This window comes from Pongo abelii, chromosome 2, assembly GCF_028885655.2.
Source record: "Pongo abelii isolate AG06213 chromosome 2, NHGRI_mPonAbe1-v2.0_pri, whole genome shotgun sequence".
In the NCBI taxonomy this organism is placed as follows: domain Eukaryota; kingdom Metazoa; phylum Chordata; class Mammalia; order Primates; family Hominidae; genus Pongo; species Pongo abelii.
The window spans coordinates 170,468,241-170,488,868 of NC_085928.1; the positions used below are offsets into that span (position 1 = coordinate 170,468,241).

A 20,628-nucleotide genomic window follows, 5' to 3' on the forward strand; every position below is an offset into this window, starting at 1 on the left:
ATCTCTAACAGGCAAAAATGTAGTAGAAAAATAAACATGGTTTTCATTGTCTTAATTCAAAAAGAGAAATATAGAGGAAACCACTTGCTTTTTTTTTTTTTTTTTTAAAGGTTTGTAGGTATGGCACCACTTAGAGAATAACTGCTAGTTAGCTGAATTAAAGCAGAGGAGCTAAGTCGGGAAGAGCATATTTTGAGGGCAAATTGTAAAGAGTAGCAGATAACTTCGTAGAAAAGCAGCCACCTGGCTAGAGGAATATTCTGAAGAACATGCACAACTGAGTATTATAAGCTTTCTATTTTTGAGGCAGTACTAGAAATTCTGAGGAAACAGAATCTAAATCAGTGGTTCTCAACTTAGAAAGTGTGTTATTCTGGGTCCTCTGAGAATCAGCCACCAAAATGGGATTCAATGTGAAGGATTTTATTAGGGGAAATACCTCTGCAAGAGAGAATGGGGAGGAAGGCAGACAGGCTGGGAGAACCATCAAACTGTGATGTAAATGTGACTCTGAAAGGAGATCCAGAAGGAAGGTTAGGTGGGGATATCCTAGATCATTGAGCAGCCTAAGAAAGGTTCAGCAAGGTTCTCAGGGAGTCCTCAAGCCAAAGTCATGAATCAGAGAAGTGCCATGTCTCTCCTGGGACTGGGCTTGTTTTGGTACTGAGTGTCCCTGTAGCACTCAGTCATTGGCTGGGAGCAGCCTGTGAGAATCCTGGTCTTGGCATGAACTCAGAGATGGATTGCAGTGCGGGGCCCTTAGCCAATTATGCTGTAGTTGAAATTGGAGAGGTGCAGTCTCACGGCCACAGAGTGGGTATGGGAATCACTTAGGGAGCTGTGTCTATGCATCTTTCACAACTCCAGCCCCAGCCCTTCTACCTCAACTCAACCCCATGGAGGCCTGCTGCCTACATGAAAAGCACTGTCCAGGCAGCCAGAAAGTGTGTGTGTGTATGTGTAAGGGTGTGTATGTGTGATGTCCCTCACATGTGCTGAGATGGTAAAAGGGGTTGAGACCATGGGAAGTAGAAAAATATCTTCTGTTTTAATGTTTATTTTAGAAATGCTTTGTTAGGAAAGATGTTTTATAAACGTCTTACTAAGGATTTGCTAAAAAGTTACTCAGTAGCTGATAAATTCCTATGTCTGTATCTTTATTTTTTTTTCTAAAAATTTAGAGGAATAAAGTTGTTCAGTAAAGAGCTCCCATGGTATATGGACAGAGCCCAGTCTCCAGAGTCCTGAGAACACTTCAGCAAAGGACAAGTTTAAATGCTCGCTGGTGAAAGATAGCTCAATAAAAATTACACTGTGGCTAAAACACAGGATATTTCAGAATATATCCCCACTGTACCTCACTCATGCCTCCCTGTGTTCCTCTCATTGGCTTTCTGCTCTTCCTTCTCACTGCAACATTCTCCTCTCTGGCTGTTTCAGTAAAGCACTTCCTGCCTGCTGCAGTGCACAGGGATGTCTCTTTTTCTACTGTGGGATCTGACCTAGGGTATAGCACTTGATTATATACAGGCATCACCCTGGAAACATGAGTACTTCAGTCCCAAAAATCAGATGTCACATGCAACAAACACTTGTGGGTTTCTATTTGCCATTGTTTTAAATGGAAAAAACTGTGTTGGCTGTTTGGTCAATGCTTAGCAATTCCTAAAATGCAATGTAACATAGTAGAAAAGTCTATAATTTAAAAAATGGACATGTTAGGATATAAGTTTCTCAAATTATCACTTTCTGGTCACCAGAAAGATGAATACAATTATTAACTATTGCTTTGTATGCAATAATGTGCAGTTTGCATGTCCTATACGGCAGTCACTAAACTTTGTATTAAAAAACTCCATCACATTGAAAAACAACTGGAAGTTCAAAAATAATTTTGTAACATGCATAATATTTTCCTCAGAAATTAGAGCCAAACATAAATTAAACGAATTAAACAAAGAAAAATAAAAGCAAAATTACAAAAACTCAAAAACAACTTTTTTAGCTAAAGAAATTTTATTTAAGGTGGGACATGGTACATTTCAATACGTTTTATATGATGTGGGGTAGGGTGTCCTAAAGTAAGTCCTTGGGGATTACAACAATTTTAAAGCAGCCCTGTTGACCAGGGCGTTGGGGAATCCTCTCCTTGAGGCGATCCAGTAACCTTGCCCATCTGAAGCAGGTCCTGCTTACCTGGCTTTGTGCACAGGCCTACTCACACTTGGACATACCTTGAGGTAACAGGCATCCTCTGATGGTGGGATCCACTTCTTCTGTCCCAAGCTTGGGCCCCAGAAGACTTGGCCTGGGCTCCAAAAGTCATGAACTTGGTGGTCAGTTCTCAGGAATTCGTGTTACCCCTCCCTTGTCCTGGGTGTTCCTCCTCTCTGGAAACCCTCTGTCCTATTCCCAATTGCATGTTTTTCCTCTTGCATAGGCACTGATCTTCCAAATAAAAGTGGGATGGTCTGCTAGACAGCCTCAATACCACTGAGTAAGCTATTAGTGTCCTCCTGGGGCAAGGGGACCCAGGGATCTAGAATCCAAGGTATGGAGGCTTTTCCTCAAAAGGAAGAAGAAGAAGAAGAGAATTATTTTTCCATTTTGGTTTGTTTGCTGCGAAGGCTACCAAAGCAAACGTTAAAAAAATACATTAAAAAAGAACCAAATGGATTGATTTCTTTTTAACTCAATGTGTTACATTTGTATTTCTAGAAATACAAAGACTAAAAATATCTCCCTCCTTCCATCCAATTCTCATATACATGCTTTTCTTTCCCCCTTTCCCTTTACTTTCATGAGAATCATCTGTTCTATTGTTCAGTAATTGCTAATCCTTGGGATGAATTCCAAATGAGAATGTACTCCTCTTTTAAACTCCCAAACCACAGGATATAATTCTGTTGTAAGGTTACAGATATTTTAAAATTAAATTCAGACATATAATCACAGCAATCAGGTCTTCTCTTCAACTTCTGACTGGGTCCCATGCAGCAAGCATAGATTCTTATCCAAAGACATTTTCACTGAGTAGAATTTACAATAACAATGGAGTGATATTTTATACTTACTAACATCTGTCCTAAATACAGTCTCATCATGTTTGTATGCCATAACTTTTGAGACCTACTGTTTCTTAATGTCTTTATAGATACCAAATTAGCATTGGTTTTATCTTGATTTCCTTAGAATTGTAACTGTGGAGGCACTGAATCCAGATGTGATCAGCTGGTTTCAAAGGAAGACTGTATAAAAGATGGATCTGACACTATTATAACATGAATGAATGCGGATAAGGCTGATCCTTCTTTCAAAAAGGACCCCAAATTAGTTTATTGGTGGGAAATACTTAAGTTACCAACACCAATATATACGTTTTTTTGAAATTGTAGTAAGAAACACATATGATTATCTTAACCAGTTTTGTGTACAGTTTAGTAATGTTGCCTGTATTCACGTTGTTGTGAAACAGATCTCCAGAACATTTTCATCTTGGAGAACCAAAATGCCATACCCATTAAACAACAGCTTCTCATTTCTTCCTCTTTCTAGTCTGTGGTAACCACCATTCTACTTTCTGTTTCTATGAATTTTGTTACTTTAGATACCTCATATAAGCAGAATCATGCAGTATTTGCTTTGCTTGTTTGTGTGACAGCTTATTTCACTTAGCATAATGTTCTCAAGGTTCATCCATGTTGTATCATATGACAGGATTTCCTTCCTTTGTAAGGCTGAGAAATACATGCATCCTTTGTACATGTATACCATATTTTGCTTATCCATTCATCCATCGATGGGCATTTGGATTGCTTCCACCTCTCGGTCATTGTGAATAGCACTGCTGTAAACATGGGCTTACAAATAGAAGGTATACATCTTGAGGCATCTTTTCCTATGATGTTGTGGATTTGAGTTTATTTAATCATATTATCTTAGCAAAACTCGTTGTGTTGTTCCTCTTTTAAAAACTGCCAGTCTTCCTATATAGCCAATGAGACAATATAAACATATTATCCAAAGTTCTTCAAGATACACTGTCAAATGATCAGGCTGGGCATGGTAGCTCATGCCTGCAATCTTGGCACTTTGGGAGGCCGAGGCAGGTGGATCACCTGAGGTCAGGAGTTCAGTACCAGCCTGGTCAACATGGTGAAACCCTGTCTCTACTAAAAATACAAAAATTAGCCTGGTGTGGTGGCGAGCGCCTGTAATCCCAGCTACTCAGGAGGCTGAGTGAGGCAGGAGAATCATTTGAACTTGGGAGGTGGAGGTTTCAGTGAGCCAAGATCACGTCACTGCACTCCAGCCTGGATGACAGAGCAAGACTGTGTCTCAAAAACAAAACAAAATAGAACAATGCCAACTAATCAGCCCTGCTCTATCTCCTGCTAGTCCTCTAAGATTTCCTCTTTTTGAAGCACTAAAAGCAAACAGAATATGTGTCATTCCTTCTTTCTGGAAGTCCATCCCTTCTACCCCAAACCTCTTTTTCTGATGTCAAAATCTTCCCATCCCCAAATCCTCCCATCCCCTTCTTCATGAAGCCTTCCCGCTCTCTCTAACCCAATATGATTTCTTTTTCTGAAAAATTCCCATCATATCTTGGGCCATATATACGGTCCTAACATACTCTGCCCTGTATGTATGAGTTGCCTATAAACTTGTTGTATCTATTTACCTCTTCCAACTGATAATAGTTTACTTCTATTAGTTGCTTACTATGTGCTAGGCATTGTTCTAAGTACTTCGTGTATATTAGCTTCATAATTCTTACAATAGCCTATGGAATAGGTACAATAATATCCATTTTACAGATGAGAAAATTGAAGTACACAGAGGGAAGTTAGATAACTTGCCCAGTCACACACACTGTGTGTATGTATGCAAATAAACTTTTTAAAGAATAGTTTTAGGTTCATAGCATAATTGAGCAAAAAGCACAGAGAATTCCCATTTATTCCCTGCCTCTGTATATGTACAGCCTCCCCCTACTATCAAAATCCATGCCAGAGTGGTACATTTGTTACACTCAATGAACCTACATTGAGACATTGTTATCATCTAAAGTCCATAGCTTACATTAGGGTTTACTTTTGGTGTTAGACATTCTTTGTATAATGACATGTATCATACAGAATAGTTTTACTGCTCTAAAAATCGTCTGTGTTCCACTTACTCATTCTTCCCTCCTCACTGACCCCTAGTGACCACTGGTCCTTTTACTGATTCTGTAGTTTTCCCAGAATGTCATATAGTTGGAATCACAGGGTATATAGTCTGTCCAGATTGACTTCTTTCACTTAGTAATATGCATTTACATTTCCTCCACATCTTTACATGGCTTGATCGCACATTTGTTTTTAGTGCTGAGTAATATTCCATTCTCTAGATGTACCAGTTTATCTATTCACCTACTGAAGGACATCTTTGTTGCTTCCATGTTTTGGCAATTAAGACTAAAACTGCTACAAACACTTGTGTGCAGGCTTTTATATTCACATAAGTTTTCAACTAATTTTGGTAAATACCAAGGAGTGTACTTGCTGGATTACGTGGTATGTTTCGTTTTGTAAGAAACTGCCAAACCGTTTTCCAACAAGGCTGTTCTGTTTTGCCTTCCCACCAGCAATGAATGAGAATTCCTGTTGTTTCACATCATCTCCAGCATTTGGTGTTGCTTTGTTTGGATTTTGGCCATTCCAATAGGTGTGTAGTGTGTTTTGAGTGGTGAAGATGGGTGCATACTCATTATTCTAGGGTGGAAATATAAGAGAGCAATAGAATGGAGGCAGTGAACTCTTGTACAGGGAGCACCAACCCAAGAATGGCAATTTCTTCCATTACAGGAGGGCTCCCAACACCTTCTACCTGACTTTAGAATTGGCAAGTTGAAAGTCACCACAGGAATTATACTCTGCATGCTTATATTTTTGTTAACAACATTGGTCAGTGTGCAACTGTATATTTGGGAATGATTATATGTTAAAGGTCTTTCTTATTGCAAGCTCTGTGAAGACAGGGTCTGTGTCTATTTTGCCTGGTTCCTAGTACAGTCCTGACATATGTTGCTAAGTAAGTGATAAATTTACAAATAGATGAATTAGCAAATGAATGAATTATATCCTGCAGTGGTGAGAAAAATAGCTGGAGGACTGTACCCTTGAGCACAGCAGACTCTCATGCACACAGAGGCGTGAAAAGCCTACTTCCCTGTTCTAAGCATGATGAAAAAGGCAAAAATTATGAAAGAGTAAAATTGACTTTGTAAAAATAAATATAAACAATAACAAGAAATCAAATAAATCTCCTTATATTTCAAACATCATAAACAATGGAAAGGTAAATGGCAAGATGGGGAAAATATATACTACCTGAATGATAGTTTTAGTACATAAACAGTTTTAACATTTCAGGAAAAAAAAGACAAACACCCTAGTAGAAAAATGGACAAAGACATCTATTTTGTAAAGATGTTTGTTTTTGCAAAGAATTTCCCTGTCTGTAATGTAAGCTTAGTCTTACGATAAAGTGAGCAAGAATGTAAATGTAAAAAAAAATTTACAAATAAAAAATCTATATGGCCTTTAATATTTTGTCTGCTAGTAAAATTAATCTTCAACTATTCATGGGTGACTTAGTCTTTGACTTTCTTTTCGTTGCTATTCATGATTCAAAATCACACTAATTAGTTTCGCTACTTACTAGCAATGTTGGGGAGACTTTGAGTGGAGCTGAAATAATGATTTCACAATAACTATCTTCATTCATTTATGAACATACATTTATAGTATGTCTACTATATTCCAGGGATTGTATTGGTGCTTGGATTACAAACAGACACAGTTCCTGCCCTCATGGAGCATATAAACTAGTGAGAATGGGAAAAAAGACATTAATTTTAAAAATCCTAACAAATACATATTTAGAATTCTGATGAGCACTCTGAAGTACAGGTTGCCATGAAAGGGGGTGAGAAGGACTTCACTTTGATTGAAGAGTCAGGAAGGGCTCTTGAGAGTGTTTTACGAGCTAAGATCTGAGGGATAATAGTTAACTAGGAAGAGTGTGAGTGGGAGAGCAGGCTTGGGAAGGTCAGTATTCCAGCTATATGGAACTGCATGAATAAAGGCCCTGAGTCAGGAGAAAGTTTGGTGCTTTATAGGAACTGTAAAAAAGCAAATGTGGCTGAAGACGATGGACTGAGGTAGGAAGTAGCATGGAAAAGGCTGAGGAGAAGTGCACGGTAAAGATTTTTGTCTTTATTCTAAGAGCAATGAGAAGTCTTCTAAAGTTTTTAAGTAAGATTGTTGCAGGATTAGATTTGTGACTTTAAAAAGAGTCACAATTTTTAAATTTTTTCTTATTTTTATCATCTCATATCCATCCCCCTCCTCCACCAGATATCTTCTCTGGCTGCTACAGGGCAAAAATGACTACAAAGAAATAAATGGGAAGGCTGTACCAGTGTCCTAGGTGGGAAGTGATGGTCAACTGGATGAGAGCTATCATAACAAAGGTAGAAAGCAGTGCACGTGTTAGTGCTCACATATTGGCTTTATTGGTGGTAAAATCAACAGGGTTTGATGACTTGGTTATGGGGAATGAGGAAGATGGAGAAATGAAGAGTAACTTAGGTTTCTGGCTAGTGCAAATGGAGATGGGTGGTGCCATTTTCAGAGACAGAGAGAGAAAACGCTGGAGGGGGCCAACAGCTTGATTTCGAATGTGTTGACCTTGAAATTACTTTAGTAGAAATGTTAACTGTTTGGACGCAGAAGAGGAGAGGTCTGATTACAAAAATGTATTTAGGAGTTAATAAAGATTGTAACTGATGTCTTTCTTGGGCATAGATGGGAAGTTCTAGGGTGATAATAAAGTGAGAGAAAAGGGCTTTCAGTGAAATTTGGAGAAAATTCAAAATTTACTAAGGCATGCTTTCTTTTTCTTTCTTTTTGTATGCCCTTTTAATATATTTACTTTAAAATTAAAACTGTTTTTTGTTCTCATAGTTGAGCTAATTTTTCTCAGAAAATTTCTGATTTTCTCTTATTTCTATAATGTCACATTCTCCCCACCCCCTGAATATTTTTCTCCTTGAGGTGAGCTAATTCAAAATTAGGCCATTCATTTTTTGGGTTATTACAGATAGTTTGGTAAATTATCTTTGGTTCTAAATTATTTGCTTAGGTTTGATTCCATCAATTCAAATAAAACAAATCAGTAAATTAACCTGCAAGGTAAGCAAAGAAGAATGTTCCATTGCCCATCCATAGGCTTCCTTACATATTGCATTGCTTCAGAGATTTTGTTCTTCTCTAAATAGACATTGTGAGAGACATTAAAGCATGATGAGCCCTCACAGTGTCTATCATCAGACTGTATAGATGATAAGAACTCAGTATGAACAAATGCATTATCAGGCATAAAGAGAGCAGAGGAAATGAGATGAGAAGACCAAAGGAATAGCTGAAAAAAATATAAAGACTTTTGTCTACAGGATAATTGCGTTTATTTTATTTTATTTGAAACAGAAGACTTCCTTCGGTAGCAAAAACTGCTCTGTGGTTAAAAAAAATTTGGCAAGGAGATGTTTTTCCAGCAAGCCCTTAGCTTGCTTAGCTTGCTGGAAAAACAAAACAAAACATATGACTGGAAGGGAGACCTGAATAAAAGGATAAAATCCATAAGGATAAAAGCGATGTGGATAGAAAACAAGTAAAAACTAGATTCTATCTCAGAAAAATATGCTTTTCTGTTAGCTAGAATCTCTTCCCTCCCTCTCTCTCTGCCCCCCTCCGCAGACAAACTGAAAAGAAAAGTGGAAAGAGAGATGTAGATTAGTTGTAAGAAATACTTTCTTGTAGAAAAAAGGTGTTAAACATTATATGTATTAGGCTCATAAAGGAAAGTCCCCAATTCCTTTCTCTAGTTGTTCTTAAAAGAAAAAGGCAATTTTGTTTGTCTTTCCCTGAAATATGGCTGCATTCCAGTAGACCAAAGAGGTTGTATAAGGTAAAAAACCAACCAAACAAAAATGACTAGTCATTCTTCACTATTAGGTCTCTGATGTTATAAAAAATAGTAATAACAGTAAATACTTTCCTTCTCCCCTCACTTAACTGAGCATTCATTTTCTTGACTTCTAGTAGATCTTTTCTTTCTTTCTAGTAGATCTACTGAAAAAAAATTATAAAAAGTAGTAATTGATTAATGCCACAGCATAATCTCAGGATGTGAGTGAAATGAAAGTCATCTGAGAACATTTAGAATGAGAAACTACATAGGCAAACAGATTAACTAGACCTGTGCTGGTGATGATTCTGATGTTTCCTTGGGATGTTGCAAGAAAGAAACAAACAAGCAGATGTCAAGAACACATGTTACAATGAGGGTTCGGTGCAGAAAACAAAAACAAAAACACATTCGGTTCTTGAAGAAGAAAGTTATTTAATACAGGGAATTAGGCACTCACAATAGCATTGTAAGGCTCTAAGCAGTTGAAATCAGGGGCTGTCATTAGGCAATGGCTCAATTTCCACAAAACTGGAGACTAGAAAGGGGAACCTGGCTGGGTGCTGTGGCTCATGCCTATAATCCCAGCACTTTGGGAGACCAAGGCAGATGAATTGCTTGAGCCCAGAGTTTGAGATGAGCCTGGGTAACACCTGTGCCTGGGGAGGCTGAGGCTGCAGTAATCGGGTCACTGCACTCCAGCCTGGGTGACAGAATGAGACATCATTTCAAAAAATTTTAAAAACAATAAATACATAACTAAAAGGAAAGAGAACCTGATTTGGCCACTCAAACACTCAGTTTACCAGAGCTTGGCCAGCAGCCAGCAGAGCTGTAGGAAAAATAGTTTCTGTCTCTTCTCTGCATTCCAAATCACACACAAGGCCATCTCATCAGCAAAACCTAAATTACAGTAAAAATTCCAGCTGGAAGGGATTCTGGAAAATGTAGTTTTTGTTCTTTAATTTTCATGATTGGAAGGGAGGGAATTTAGATGGAGGTAGAAATGGATGTTGAGATTCAATAGACAATATCTAGAACACACATATTCCTCCAGCAGAAGAGTGTTGCCAGTCTGTTGTCAAACATGGGCACTACGAAAATTAAATTATGTAATTTGTAATTAAGTAAACTATATTAAAGACAAAGGTAATAAATATTAATCACCTCTTATTTTACTACATTTTGATTCTACTTATGTTCTTGATGTTATTTACATCTATCATGTCCATTTGATGGAAATATTGTATAATAGTGGGCTACTGAGCAACTATTTCCAGCTTCGTGGTCAGTGGTATAGTTTGAAAATCATGGTGAGAGGATTTATACCACGGAAATTGGCAAACACAATAGAGCTGAGTCTTTACCTCCTCTTCCTAGAGGTCAGGTGGTTAAACATTTACTTGCACAACACTGGTTAAACATATTAGAAGAGTTGTATAAGAAGAATAATAAGGTAATTAAGAAGTTGTTTTCTGGTAGCTAGGAATAGGAGGGTCACAATGGGAATAATAGTTCATGATCAAGAAAAAGATTGGGAAATAGAAAGTTACTGGTAATTAGAATTCAGGGCAGTAAGTGTTTGTTATACTTGACCTTGACTAATGCCTGTCACTTAAAGCCTTAGCAATTACAGTATATTTAGTCTCAGGAGCAGGATTGAAGATATCTGGTCAACCTCTGACAGCTCCAAGGCTACATGATTGAAAGAGTCTTCTCCATATGTAGGATAGGCATGAGGAGTTTGTGGTAATTAAAATCCTTTACAATTATGATATCATTTGGGAACTATTTATTGAAGTATAATAGCTTGGGAGGGAGCCATGTGTGTTTTGAGTAGATGGAGAGAGGCGAGGAGCCTTTTAAGGAGTTCCTCATCAGCACAGGTATGGCTGGGGAAAATAGATTGAACAGCGACTTTGCAAGCAATGCCCTAGTGAATTTGGGTTATGGCTACAATGTAAGAAGCCATCATAGGCTACTTGGGCTCAGGTAGCAATGAATGAATATTGGAGGTTACTAAGGCACCATAAGAACTAGGAAAGAGGAACTCTTTTGAAAGTGCCATGGAAGTGGGACATATGTCTTAGTTTTACCTCTTTGTAACCTTAGATCACATAATTTTATTTTGGGGCATAACAACCTTTACCTCAAGTGTCATATATAGAAATCAACTCTAAAGTTAAATTCTGAGTGACTAAAGATTTTCTGCAGTCCTATCAAGCAAGCATCTTAAGAGGTAAAAAACAGAAAGGTTTTGTGAACACTTTTACATATTAGAACTATTCAGTTTCCGAAATTTAGTGTTTCTAACAGTGCCCCCAACATAAAACAAATGTTTTCAATGGGAACCATTTGGGGAACATAGAAAAACTGGAGGGAATACAACTTATTCTCAGGGTGCTCAGAGAAGCCATCAGAAAATTTGGGTATAAGAATGGGATATTAACATTAATTTACCTTGATATAATACAAATGGACATCAAGCTTGAATTAACACCAACAATTCTCAAGGGCTCAATTCTCACTGTTCTGTTGGGCTACCAAACAGAGTTAGTTGTGTTCCTGGGGCAATTTTTCTTCTTTCTGAATTGCGCTAAAGAAAAAAAAAAAAAGCCCCTACCTCCTACAAAATTTTATCTTTCCACTCGTGTTATTTCTTGGATCCACTACAAAAGAATTGTTCAATTATTCACAATGCTTCATGTTATCAATTAGCTAGAATATTGATGTGTGTCAATTGGTATACAAAAATTTAGGAAATGCTTTAGATTAACATTAAAATTTAGGAACCTTGTTTGAAGATTATCAGAGAAAAGCCTAGGGGAATCAGATGACGGATTCTTAGGATATGTATGGTTTGTGTATACAGAGTTAGTGCAAAGATATAAAAGTTTTATTCAGAAAAAAACTGTCTTTGATATATCTCTGTAATTAATATAAAAACTTGGGTTTTAGAAACATTCTTGTGTTTTTGGAGCTCAGTGAAATAAAATCATATTGCACCCCAAAGTAATTGGTGTCTATCATGTGAGTTGTTTGATAGAACCCCAGAGATATTAATGTAAATCTAAATTGATATACTATTATACTTAAAGTGATGAATTTTTTTCTTAACTATACTACTAAAACATCCATTTTTCACTTGAAGGTCATTGACATTTTTTATTTTTATGTAGTTATTTTAAAACATTTTTATTGATACGTGGACAGGCATTTAAAACAAGATTCAGTATTAAATTTTGCATCTAGAAAGATTTTATGAGAAGAATTGAAGACTTAATATGGTTTAATAGACATGATCATGGATAACTATTTACTAAAAGACCATATTGAAAACTACTTTAAAATATAATTTATATGGTCCTTTTCATTAAGGAGCTTTGATTACACTGTTGGTTAGACTGCAAAAGGGAACAACATATTTTCAAAAACAATTTGGCCTTAAGTTGTAAAGTCAAACATTTTCATTCTCTATCATTAAGTAATTTCACTTCTAGATATATACCTAGAGAAACTTTTGCATATGTGCACCAAGAGATAATACAAGAGTAATTCAAGAAATTATTGATCCTAATAGTAAAAACTTGGAAATCTGAACATCCACAGAAGATGAATATATAACTTATGGAATAGTCACACAATGGAGTATTACATAGCTACAAAATGACTGATTTACAGCTGTATGTAACAATATATAACTATATGCAACAACATAGGAGGATCTAGAAAAATAATAGTGAGAGAAAAAAAACAAGTACCAGAGGACTACATACAGTAAGATACCATTTTTTATAAGGCTCAAAACCAAACCAAAACTAAAAAATGTATTACTTAAGGATGCAGACATATATGATACAGTTATTTTTTAAAAGAGCAAGGCAGGAGGCTGAGGTGGGTGGGTTGTTTGAGCTCAGGAGTTCGAGAACAGCCTGGGCAACATGGCAAAACCCCGTCTGTGCAAAAAATACAAAAATTAGCCAGGTGTGGTGGCATGCACCTATAGTCCCAGCTACTTGGGAGACTGAGGTGGGAGGATCGCCTGAGCCAAGATCGTGTAAACAAACAAACAAAAAAGGCAAGGGGATAGTAAAACATAAAAGTCAGGATAGTAGGCTACCTGTGGAGAGGACAGGCATGGAGGTGGGATGGGGAAGAACTAGGTTGGTATGAAGATATTGGTAACAATCCAGTTTTTTGGTTGGGTGCTCCGTGTTCATGCATGGTTGTCGTATTTCATAACAATACTTGCATGCTCTTTTATATGTGTCCTTTAAAAGGTTATACATACATAGGTATATATTAATAGAATGTCAGTAAGAGAGTCCTACTTAATACCTACTACATATTTGCATATAGATGGCAGGAATAATTTAAGAATATAAATCAAAGTGATAATTGAGAAATTTAAAACTGTGCAGAGAATTTCTATGTGTATAAAAGTTTCATATAAAATTTACTTGAAAGGATTTTAAAAATCATATTTATCATTCAGAGTCTCAGCAGATGTCACTTTACATTTTGTTTTTATGAGACAGGGTCTCATTCTGTCACCCAGGCTGGAATGCAGTGGTGCAATCACAGCTCACTGCACTGTCCGCCTCCCGGGTTTAGATGATCTTCCCAGCTCAGCTTCCTGGGTAGCTGGGACTACAGGCACATGCCACCATTCCTGGCTAATTTCTTGTATTTTTAGTAGAGACAGGGTTTCACCTGTTGTTCAGGCTGGTCTCAAACTCCTGGGCTCAAATGATCTGCCTGTCTTGGCCTCCCAAAATGTTGGGATTACAGGCATGAGCCACTTATCATCATGTTCTATGAGTCGGTGATAAAAAATAAAGTAGATAAGGACATCCTAAAACAACATCACACTAGAAAATAGATTCATTGGTTATCAAACTCCATTTTAAAGACTTTCTAAACCTAAGAGCTACAACTCTGAAATATTTTTGAGAATAAATTATTTTTAAAAGCTATATATTTTTTATACACTTGCAAGGCTGACATGGGTTAATTGCAAAGCAGAAAACAGTAATTGCCTGTAAACAGTTTCATCACTATTGTTACATCCCATGAAAACTTGGGATTGCCATTAATTCTCTGTTCATTACCATGTGACTTGCAATGGCAAAGTATTTGTATAACGCATACTTTTTGGTACCTCTTTCCTCTGTGAAATTTTGACACTATTTTACTTTAGCAACAGATCTCTTATGTGTTTATCAAAGAAGTACACTTTACTTGCACCTGTTTTCTGCCCCACAGGTATTCTCAATGGGTGAGGTAAATACTTATGGTGAAGTGCTTATCCCAAAGGCTAAAAACAGAATTGTGGAATAAGAATACATGCATTCTTTTTGAGATTTCTGTAACAGAAATCTAGTGAAATATTAGTGGAGAAGCGTAAAAATTAGACTAATCATCTCAGTATCACTGCGCAATAATGGATGTTAAGAGTACTGAACTGGTAATCAAAAGAACTGAGTTTGAATGTATAACCTCTTATTTGCTGAACAGTGATATTCACCTAACATCTTTGTGCTTCACTTTCCTCATAAACAGAGATAATATAATAACTTCTATCTTCCTCAGAGGATTGTTAGGAGAATGAAAATAACATTGCCATATATGAAAAAACCTTCATAATCCTCACACATATGCAAATATTAGTTTGTCACTAGAGGAAGGTCTTTTTTCTTTTTGTAATATATTAATATTCACAGTAAACTATAACAGAGTTTATTTAGGCATTTTTGGAAATTGCCACATAAACCACATGAATTTTTTAATAAGAAAATGCTTATGGGGTCTGCATGAAAAAATATTTTATTGATTTTCACGGATGAACACTTAGATGTAAATGTCAAAGCATATTTCCACCAAATCTTCAGGATATTTAGATTTATTAATTAATTCATCAAGTCAAACCTTGCTATGAAACCTCCAGGGAGATCATCAGTATGGTAATCTCTCTTCTTTACTTAGTTATGGGGGAAGCAGAAGTCATGTCTCTCATGAGTGTCTGTTCTGCTCTCATCAATATAGGAATGTTGTGGACAGACTGGATGGGCCTTTGGGTTTGGAATTTTACTGCTACTCCAGGGCCTAGTTTGATTTGTAGTTCTGGAATCTTTATCAGCTTATCTGCAAGTTGCCTTTGTCACAGTGAAACGAATCCATGTACAGAAAGACTGACAATGCACCCAAAAGTGATTTGATAATTTACAGTAAGAAATATTGTAAACTTATCTTCAAAATAACACTAATGCATTACTTTTCTTTATAACTCCTAAAGGCTTTTAAATTCATTATCTCATTTTGGAACCTCTTGACTATTGAACAGAATGACTGAATTTATTTTAAACTGTTTCTCTATTTATCAGATGAAAATACCTGAAAGGTAAAGCAGGACAGGAAACTATATACTAGTTGTGAAAAATAACATACTGTTAGCAGTTCTTCATATCTCCTTCCTGTCTTTCGTATGCATGTTTATATTACTGAGATTATGTTGTATATGCCATTTAAATGCTTACGTTTTCATTTTTTCTGCTTATGGTGGAAATATATGGCTTTTGTAGAAACTTTAGAAAAGTTGTGGAAAATAGACAAAAGTCTAAAGCAGAAAATGAAAGCTGCATATAATCTACTACTGTACGAATGATTAACCACTGGGAACATTTTAGTGTATTTTCTTCCAGGACTTCTTGTTATTTTTTATTTTTAGAAAAGGAACGGGGATCACACCAAGGCAGAAGTGCTTGTTGGGGGACAGACACTGGCTTGGCTGGGATCAAGTAGCCTTTCTGCTCTCCAGCCCAGCGGACTGAAAGAAGCAGATCAGCACTCTTCTTCCTGGACAGGGGTAATGAGAATGAGTATTTTCCTTTAAAGCTCACTTGTTTCCGTATTCTAAGCGGAGGCGAACATTGTTCTTTTCTCGTGCGTTCCCACCTTCAAGACCCACCAACACCTGCCTGCCCACATTTCGAGTTATCCTCGTCGGCTCCTGCAAGCCCGCACTCTTCTCCGCGGCGGCTACTCTCCGCTCATCCAGACTCCCGCCCCCACTGCGCCTTCTTCCTGCGATGACCGAGGAGGCGGTGGGAGACCACCACTTGCGAGCTTCCAAGGGACCTTCAAACCTGAACCGCAGAGTCAGAGCCCTCACCCCGTAGAAAAGTCAGGAGCGCCCCAGGGCCCCCATCGGAAGCTTCGTGCCTCCCCGTGGAAAGGTCGCGAGCAAGGAAGGCCTTCGTGGCCGCTGAGTCCCCTACTCCAGGGGCGGCGGCCGCGCTCAGAAAGAGCGGCCCTTCTCGTCCCTCCCGAGGTTATCGTCAGAGTGCACTTCCTTGGGGAAACAGAGGTCATTCTGTGGAGTCCCCCCTTTCTGCTGTTCTCGGGAGGGAGAAGGCTGCTAGACCCAGGCTCGCTCCCCGCCTCTCGGGAGATCCGGGAAGGCCTCTATTGCTGAACGCCGAGATCGCAGCCAGCGGCCCGATCTTCTCCCTATCGCTTTGCAAGCCGGGAGAAGTGCGTCCCTTCTCGCTTGCCTTATGCCTGGCGAAGCGGGGACCGCACTATAGTGCAGCCGCCGAAGGGGAGAACGCTCACGTACGGCTCTCGGCTTCCCAGTGAGCAGCAGTAGCTCCTGGAAAACCAACGCTAAGACTACCGGGGTCAGTATTAGCTTGTCTTAGGAGCCGGCACAGGGGGAAGGAACAACGATTCTCAAGAGCTAGGCAGCGGACCTCCCTCTTTTCTCCCCCTTGGCTGTCCTGGACCGCATGGGGCTGCGAGCGCGCACCGGCGGCCGCGGAACTTGCTCAGCCTCTGACAGCTGGGTGGGAACACCTCGGGGTGTCGAGTTCCGACTCAAGGGGCGGGACGGGGCGGGGCGAGCGCGCGCGGGGCGGAGCGCGCGCCAGCCGGGACGCGAGGAGGGAGCGCGCGAGTGAAGCCGAGCTGAGCCGAGCCGAGCCGAGCCGGGAGGTGCCTAGGAGAGGCAGGCAGAGCCCAGCCGGCCGCCTGCGGCTCAGTACCGATCTTGCCGCGTCGCCGGGCTCCGCGTACCCCTGTCTCTGCCCAGGCTCCCGCAAAACTTTTATTCTCTGGGGCCCCCGGGGTGTGTGAAGGAATTGGAACGTTCTGCCATCTCCGCGCTCCCCTGCGGCGGCAACCGAGGGGACCTGCATCCCTCGTCCGCCAGGCTCTGGAGCCCTGCGCCTCACCTGCTGATCGCTCCCCGGAGTCTCGAGGGGGCACCCCTGGAGGGACCGCGCGGGCGCCGGCGCCCCTGAACTCTCCCCCTCACCGCGGCAGACCCGCCCAGCGCAACTTTAACTTGATTCTTCTTGCCCAACCGGGGAACCCGCGGCTGCTGCTGCGGTGGCTGCTGCTACCGCCGCCGCCGCCGCCGCGGTCTCACAAAGGGGCTCAGGGAAGGGAGGCGGCGCGGGCGGCAAGGACGGGCCTCCGGGCCGCCGAGGCGGGGAGACAAAAGGGAAGCTGCCTCTGCTCGCGCTGCCCGCTCAGAGCCGATTGCTCGGTTGCCTCTGGCTGGGCTCCGCGAGCCTCTCCCCCACCCTCGGGCACTGCTCCGCCTCCCTCCCGGCGGGCTGTCCCCCAGTGCTCCCGGACCCCGGCGAGCCTTCGGGGCGCGCGTCGCTGGTGGTGGTTGAGGCTCTAGCGATAATAAATGATAGAGGATACAATGACTTTGCTATCTCTGCTGGGTCGCATCATGCGCTACTTCTTGCTGAGACCCGAGACGCTTTTCCTGCTGTGCATCAGCTTGGCTCTATGGAGTTACTTCTTCCACACCGACGAGGTGAAGACCATCGTGAAGTCCAGCCGGGACGCCGTGAAGATGGTGAAGGGCAAGGTAGCCGAGATCATGCAGAATGATCGACTCGGGGGGCTTGATGTGCTCGAGGCCGAGTTTTCCAAGACCTGGGAATTCAAGAACCACAACGTGGCGGTGTACTCCATCCAGGGGCGGAGAGACCACATGGAGGACCGCTTCGAAGTTCTCACGGATCTGGCCAACAAGACGCACCCGTCCATCTTCGGGATCTTCGACGGGCACGGGGGAGAGGTAGGAGCTACCCGGGGCTTTGTGTTTGTGTCCGTGTATGTCTCGTGTGTGTGTGTGTGCGTGCGTGTGTGTGTAAACAACAGGACAGCGTGTGCGCAGCGGGAGAGGATCTGGGTGCGAGGGGCGTGGTGATGACACCACGGTGCCTGGCTGGACAAATGCGGCTCAAGTTGCCAAAAGCACTGCTGGATCCAGACTTCTTGGGGCTGAGGGTCCACTTTAGGGAAAGCAGAGTCATCCACAGCATATTTGTTGCTACTTAATATGAGGTTCCCAAGGCCGGAACCCAGCAAACACTGTGCTAGTTTAGCAAGGAGAATTAATGGTATCTCCAGTGAACTTTGGTCCCAGACCCCAGAGCCCTTGTTCTAGGGTTTGAGCTGAACTAGGCACAGAGAAGGAAAACAATATCTTATGCTTTATTAGGCAAAGAGGCTGTATCTGCAGAGCGAGCTTATTGAGGGTGAAGGAACCTGTGACTCCTTCCCATCGCCTTCACTCTAGGGAGGAATCCGAGGGGCAGCTCTGCGCTTCTTTCCGACTCTATCAACTTTACAAGTGCAATTGGGCCAATTGACAGGAGCGCCTCGCTGGCCGCTTGTTTTCACTAGGATCTCAGAGGGGGACCTAGTTGTCCCTGGCCTTTGCAGAGGTGGCTATGCCCGCAAAGGAGGCGGTGCTTTGACCTCACCCTTGCGCCCTGGCGGGCTTAGGGGTGCAGACGTCGCCCTGCTTCTAGATTCCTTTGTTTGTGGTTCATCTGGAAGCAGGAGATAGCTAGAGGCCAGTTCAGTTCCCTCTCCCACATTTCTGCGGCACCCGGGTTGTGCGCTGAGGCCCAGGTTTCCTGGAGGTTAGGCAAGGGTTGGCTGTGGTCCTTGCGCATTGGCCCAGGCAAAGTGAGAGGGAAATGTGGCTCTAGCGCCATGCTCCAAAGAACACTGGGCCAATCACCCCATCTCTCAAGTTGGCAGTTTGTATCGGGTTCATTGCTGCATACTCTTTGTTTACCCTTTTGGCAGCATACTCTTCTTATTCTTAATCCCTTCCTGTTTTTGATTACACCCCTCCCTTGAACTCCCATACAAGTTTTCCCCCAACTTTCTTCTCTGCCCTCTGATCTCTGGGTAGGCTGTAGGGAACTGCAGGGACTGCCATTCTTTTTCAAGCATTTGCTTGTTCTTTGGCCTTTGTTTTGGGTAAACGTTGAGAAAGCTTTCAACTGGATATCTTATCTGCATTCCTCACCCATCACTCTGCTAATCTTTTCAAGCTACTGTGCCTACCTGCCTTGTAGAACCAACTTTGCCAAGAATGACAAACTTAGTAGGAAAACTCATTTGGTAGAACTGAAATCAGTTTTTGGCATTTTCCATCCACTCTAGCTTTTTTTATATTCTGTTTTTTCAGAATGCAAGTTTCTCACTGGTTGTAAATTTGTAACCTCTTGGGTAGTGTTGAGATCCCCTCCCCTTGGTCACAGAGTAAGTGAAAGATGTAAAATTAATTGAGGGAAAAGAGGCTGTGTACATGGGCAAAAACATACCTTAATGACAAAGTTGCCAGTATAATGGCTGATTTGTCTTCTTGGCTTGAAGCAGACTACCTGTATTTTCATTTTTTTGTGCCTGTATTCAATGAGGGTGAAGGAAGCTGTGATTCCTTCCTTTGTAAATCATTTAACAAGCTTATATTTATTATATATTTTTATATTAAAATTGGTGGCTGGTGATAATCTGCTTCTGGTCTTAGAAAGCACGGTTTTAATTTTATTAAAGATTTGGTTGTAATAGTAATGTGGTGAAATTTTGGGTTGTGGTTGTCTGGGTGTGATGCATTGGCATAGTTTTAGCCTTGGGCTAAAAAAGTGTAAGTGATTGGGTGATTTAAATTTTTTTTTCTTTTAAGTTGATACTGTAAAACCTGAAAGTTGCAGACCAAAACACTTTTCAGGTTGAAAAATTTCAAGTACTATCTTGTGGTAAATGTACCATCCAGAAAAGGGACACGATAAATGCTTTTATTTTACTAAAAGTATTTTATACGTACATGGCTTGTCATTAAATTTTTTAACTGCAAATGAAAAGATGATCATCGTTAGCCAAACCATGAAATACTTTTCTTTGTGCCTTACATTAAAAAGCATGCTGTTTGCAAAATAATTGATATTATCAGTACTCTTAAAAATAGAATATTTGTTCTGTTCATAATCCCTTATCATATGTAGCCAGTTAGTTCATTTTGGCTTTGTTTTAGGGCAAAATAAGGAAAGTGCTACAAAAGGAGTTACTTAATTGCTATTGGGAGTATAACCGTGACAAATAATATTAGGTAATTTCTCTCTTGCTTTTTCTTTATATATCATTCAAAATCCTACCATCTAATTCTTGTGTGTTGTTTAGCTCCTTTAACATTCACCAGAGGAGGGTGCCACTGTTTGATTTTAGTATAGATGATGTTAGCTCCTGTCACAAAAGAGGAAGCTTTTTCTGAACTTTCTATTATTTATGTAT

The 20,628-nt window shown here is 40.4% G+C and overlaps 1 protein-coding gene across 1 annotated transcript in view; it reads left to right on the forward strand.

Annotated features, from left to right (window-relative positions):
- The first annotated feature begins 15,709 nt into the window (after window positions 1-15,709).
- Window positions 15,710-20,628, forward strand: part of PPM1L (protein phosphatase, Mg2+/Mn2+ dependent 1L) — a 326,033-nt gene continuing 321,114 nt past the window's right edge. Inside the window, exon 1 of the mRNA XM_002814250.5 lies at window positions 15,710-18,115. Within this exon, the coding sequence (XP_002814296.2) occupies window positions 17,717-18,115 (399 nt within the window). The 5' untranslated portion in view covers window positions 15,710-17,716. The remainder of the gene's footprint in view (window positions 18,116-20,628) is intronic.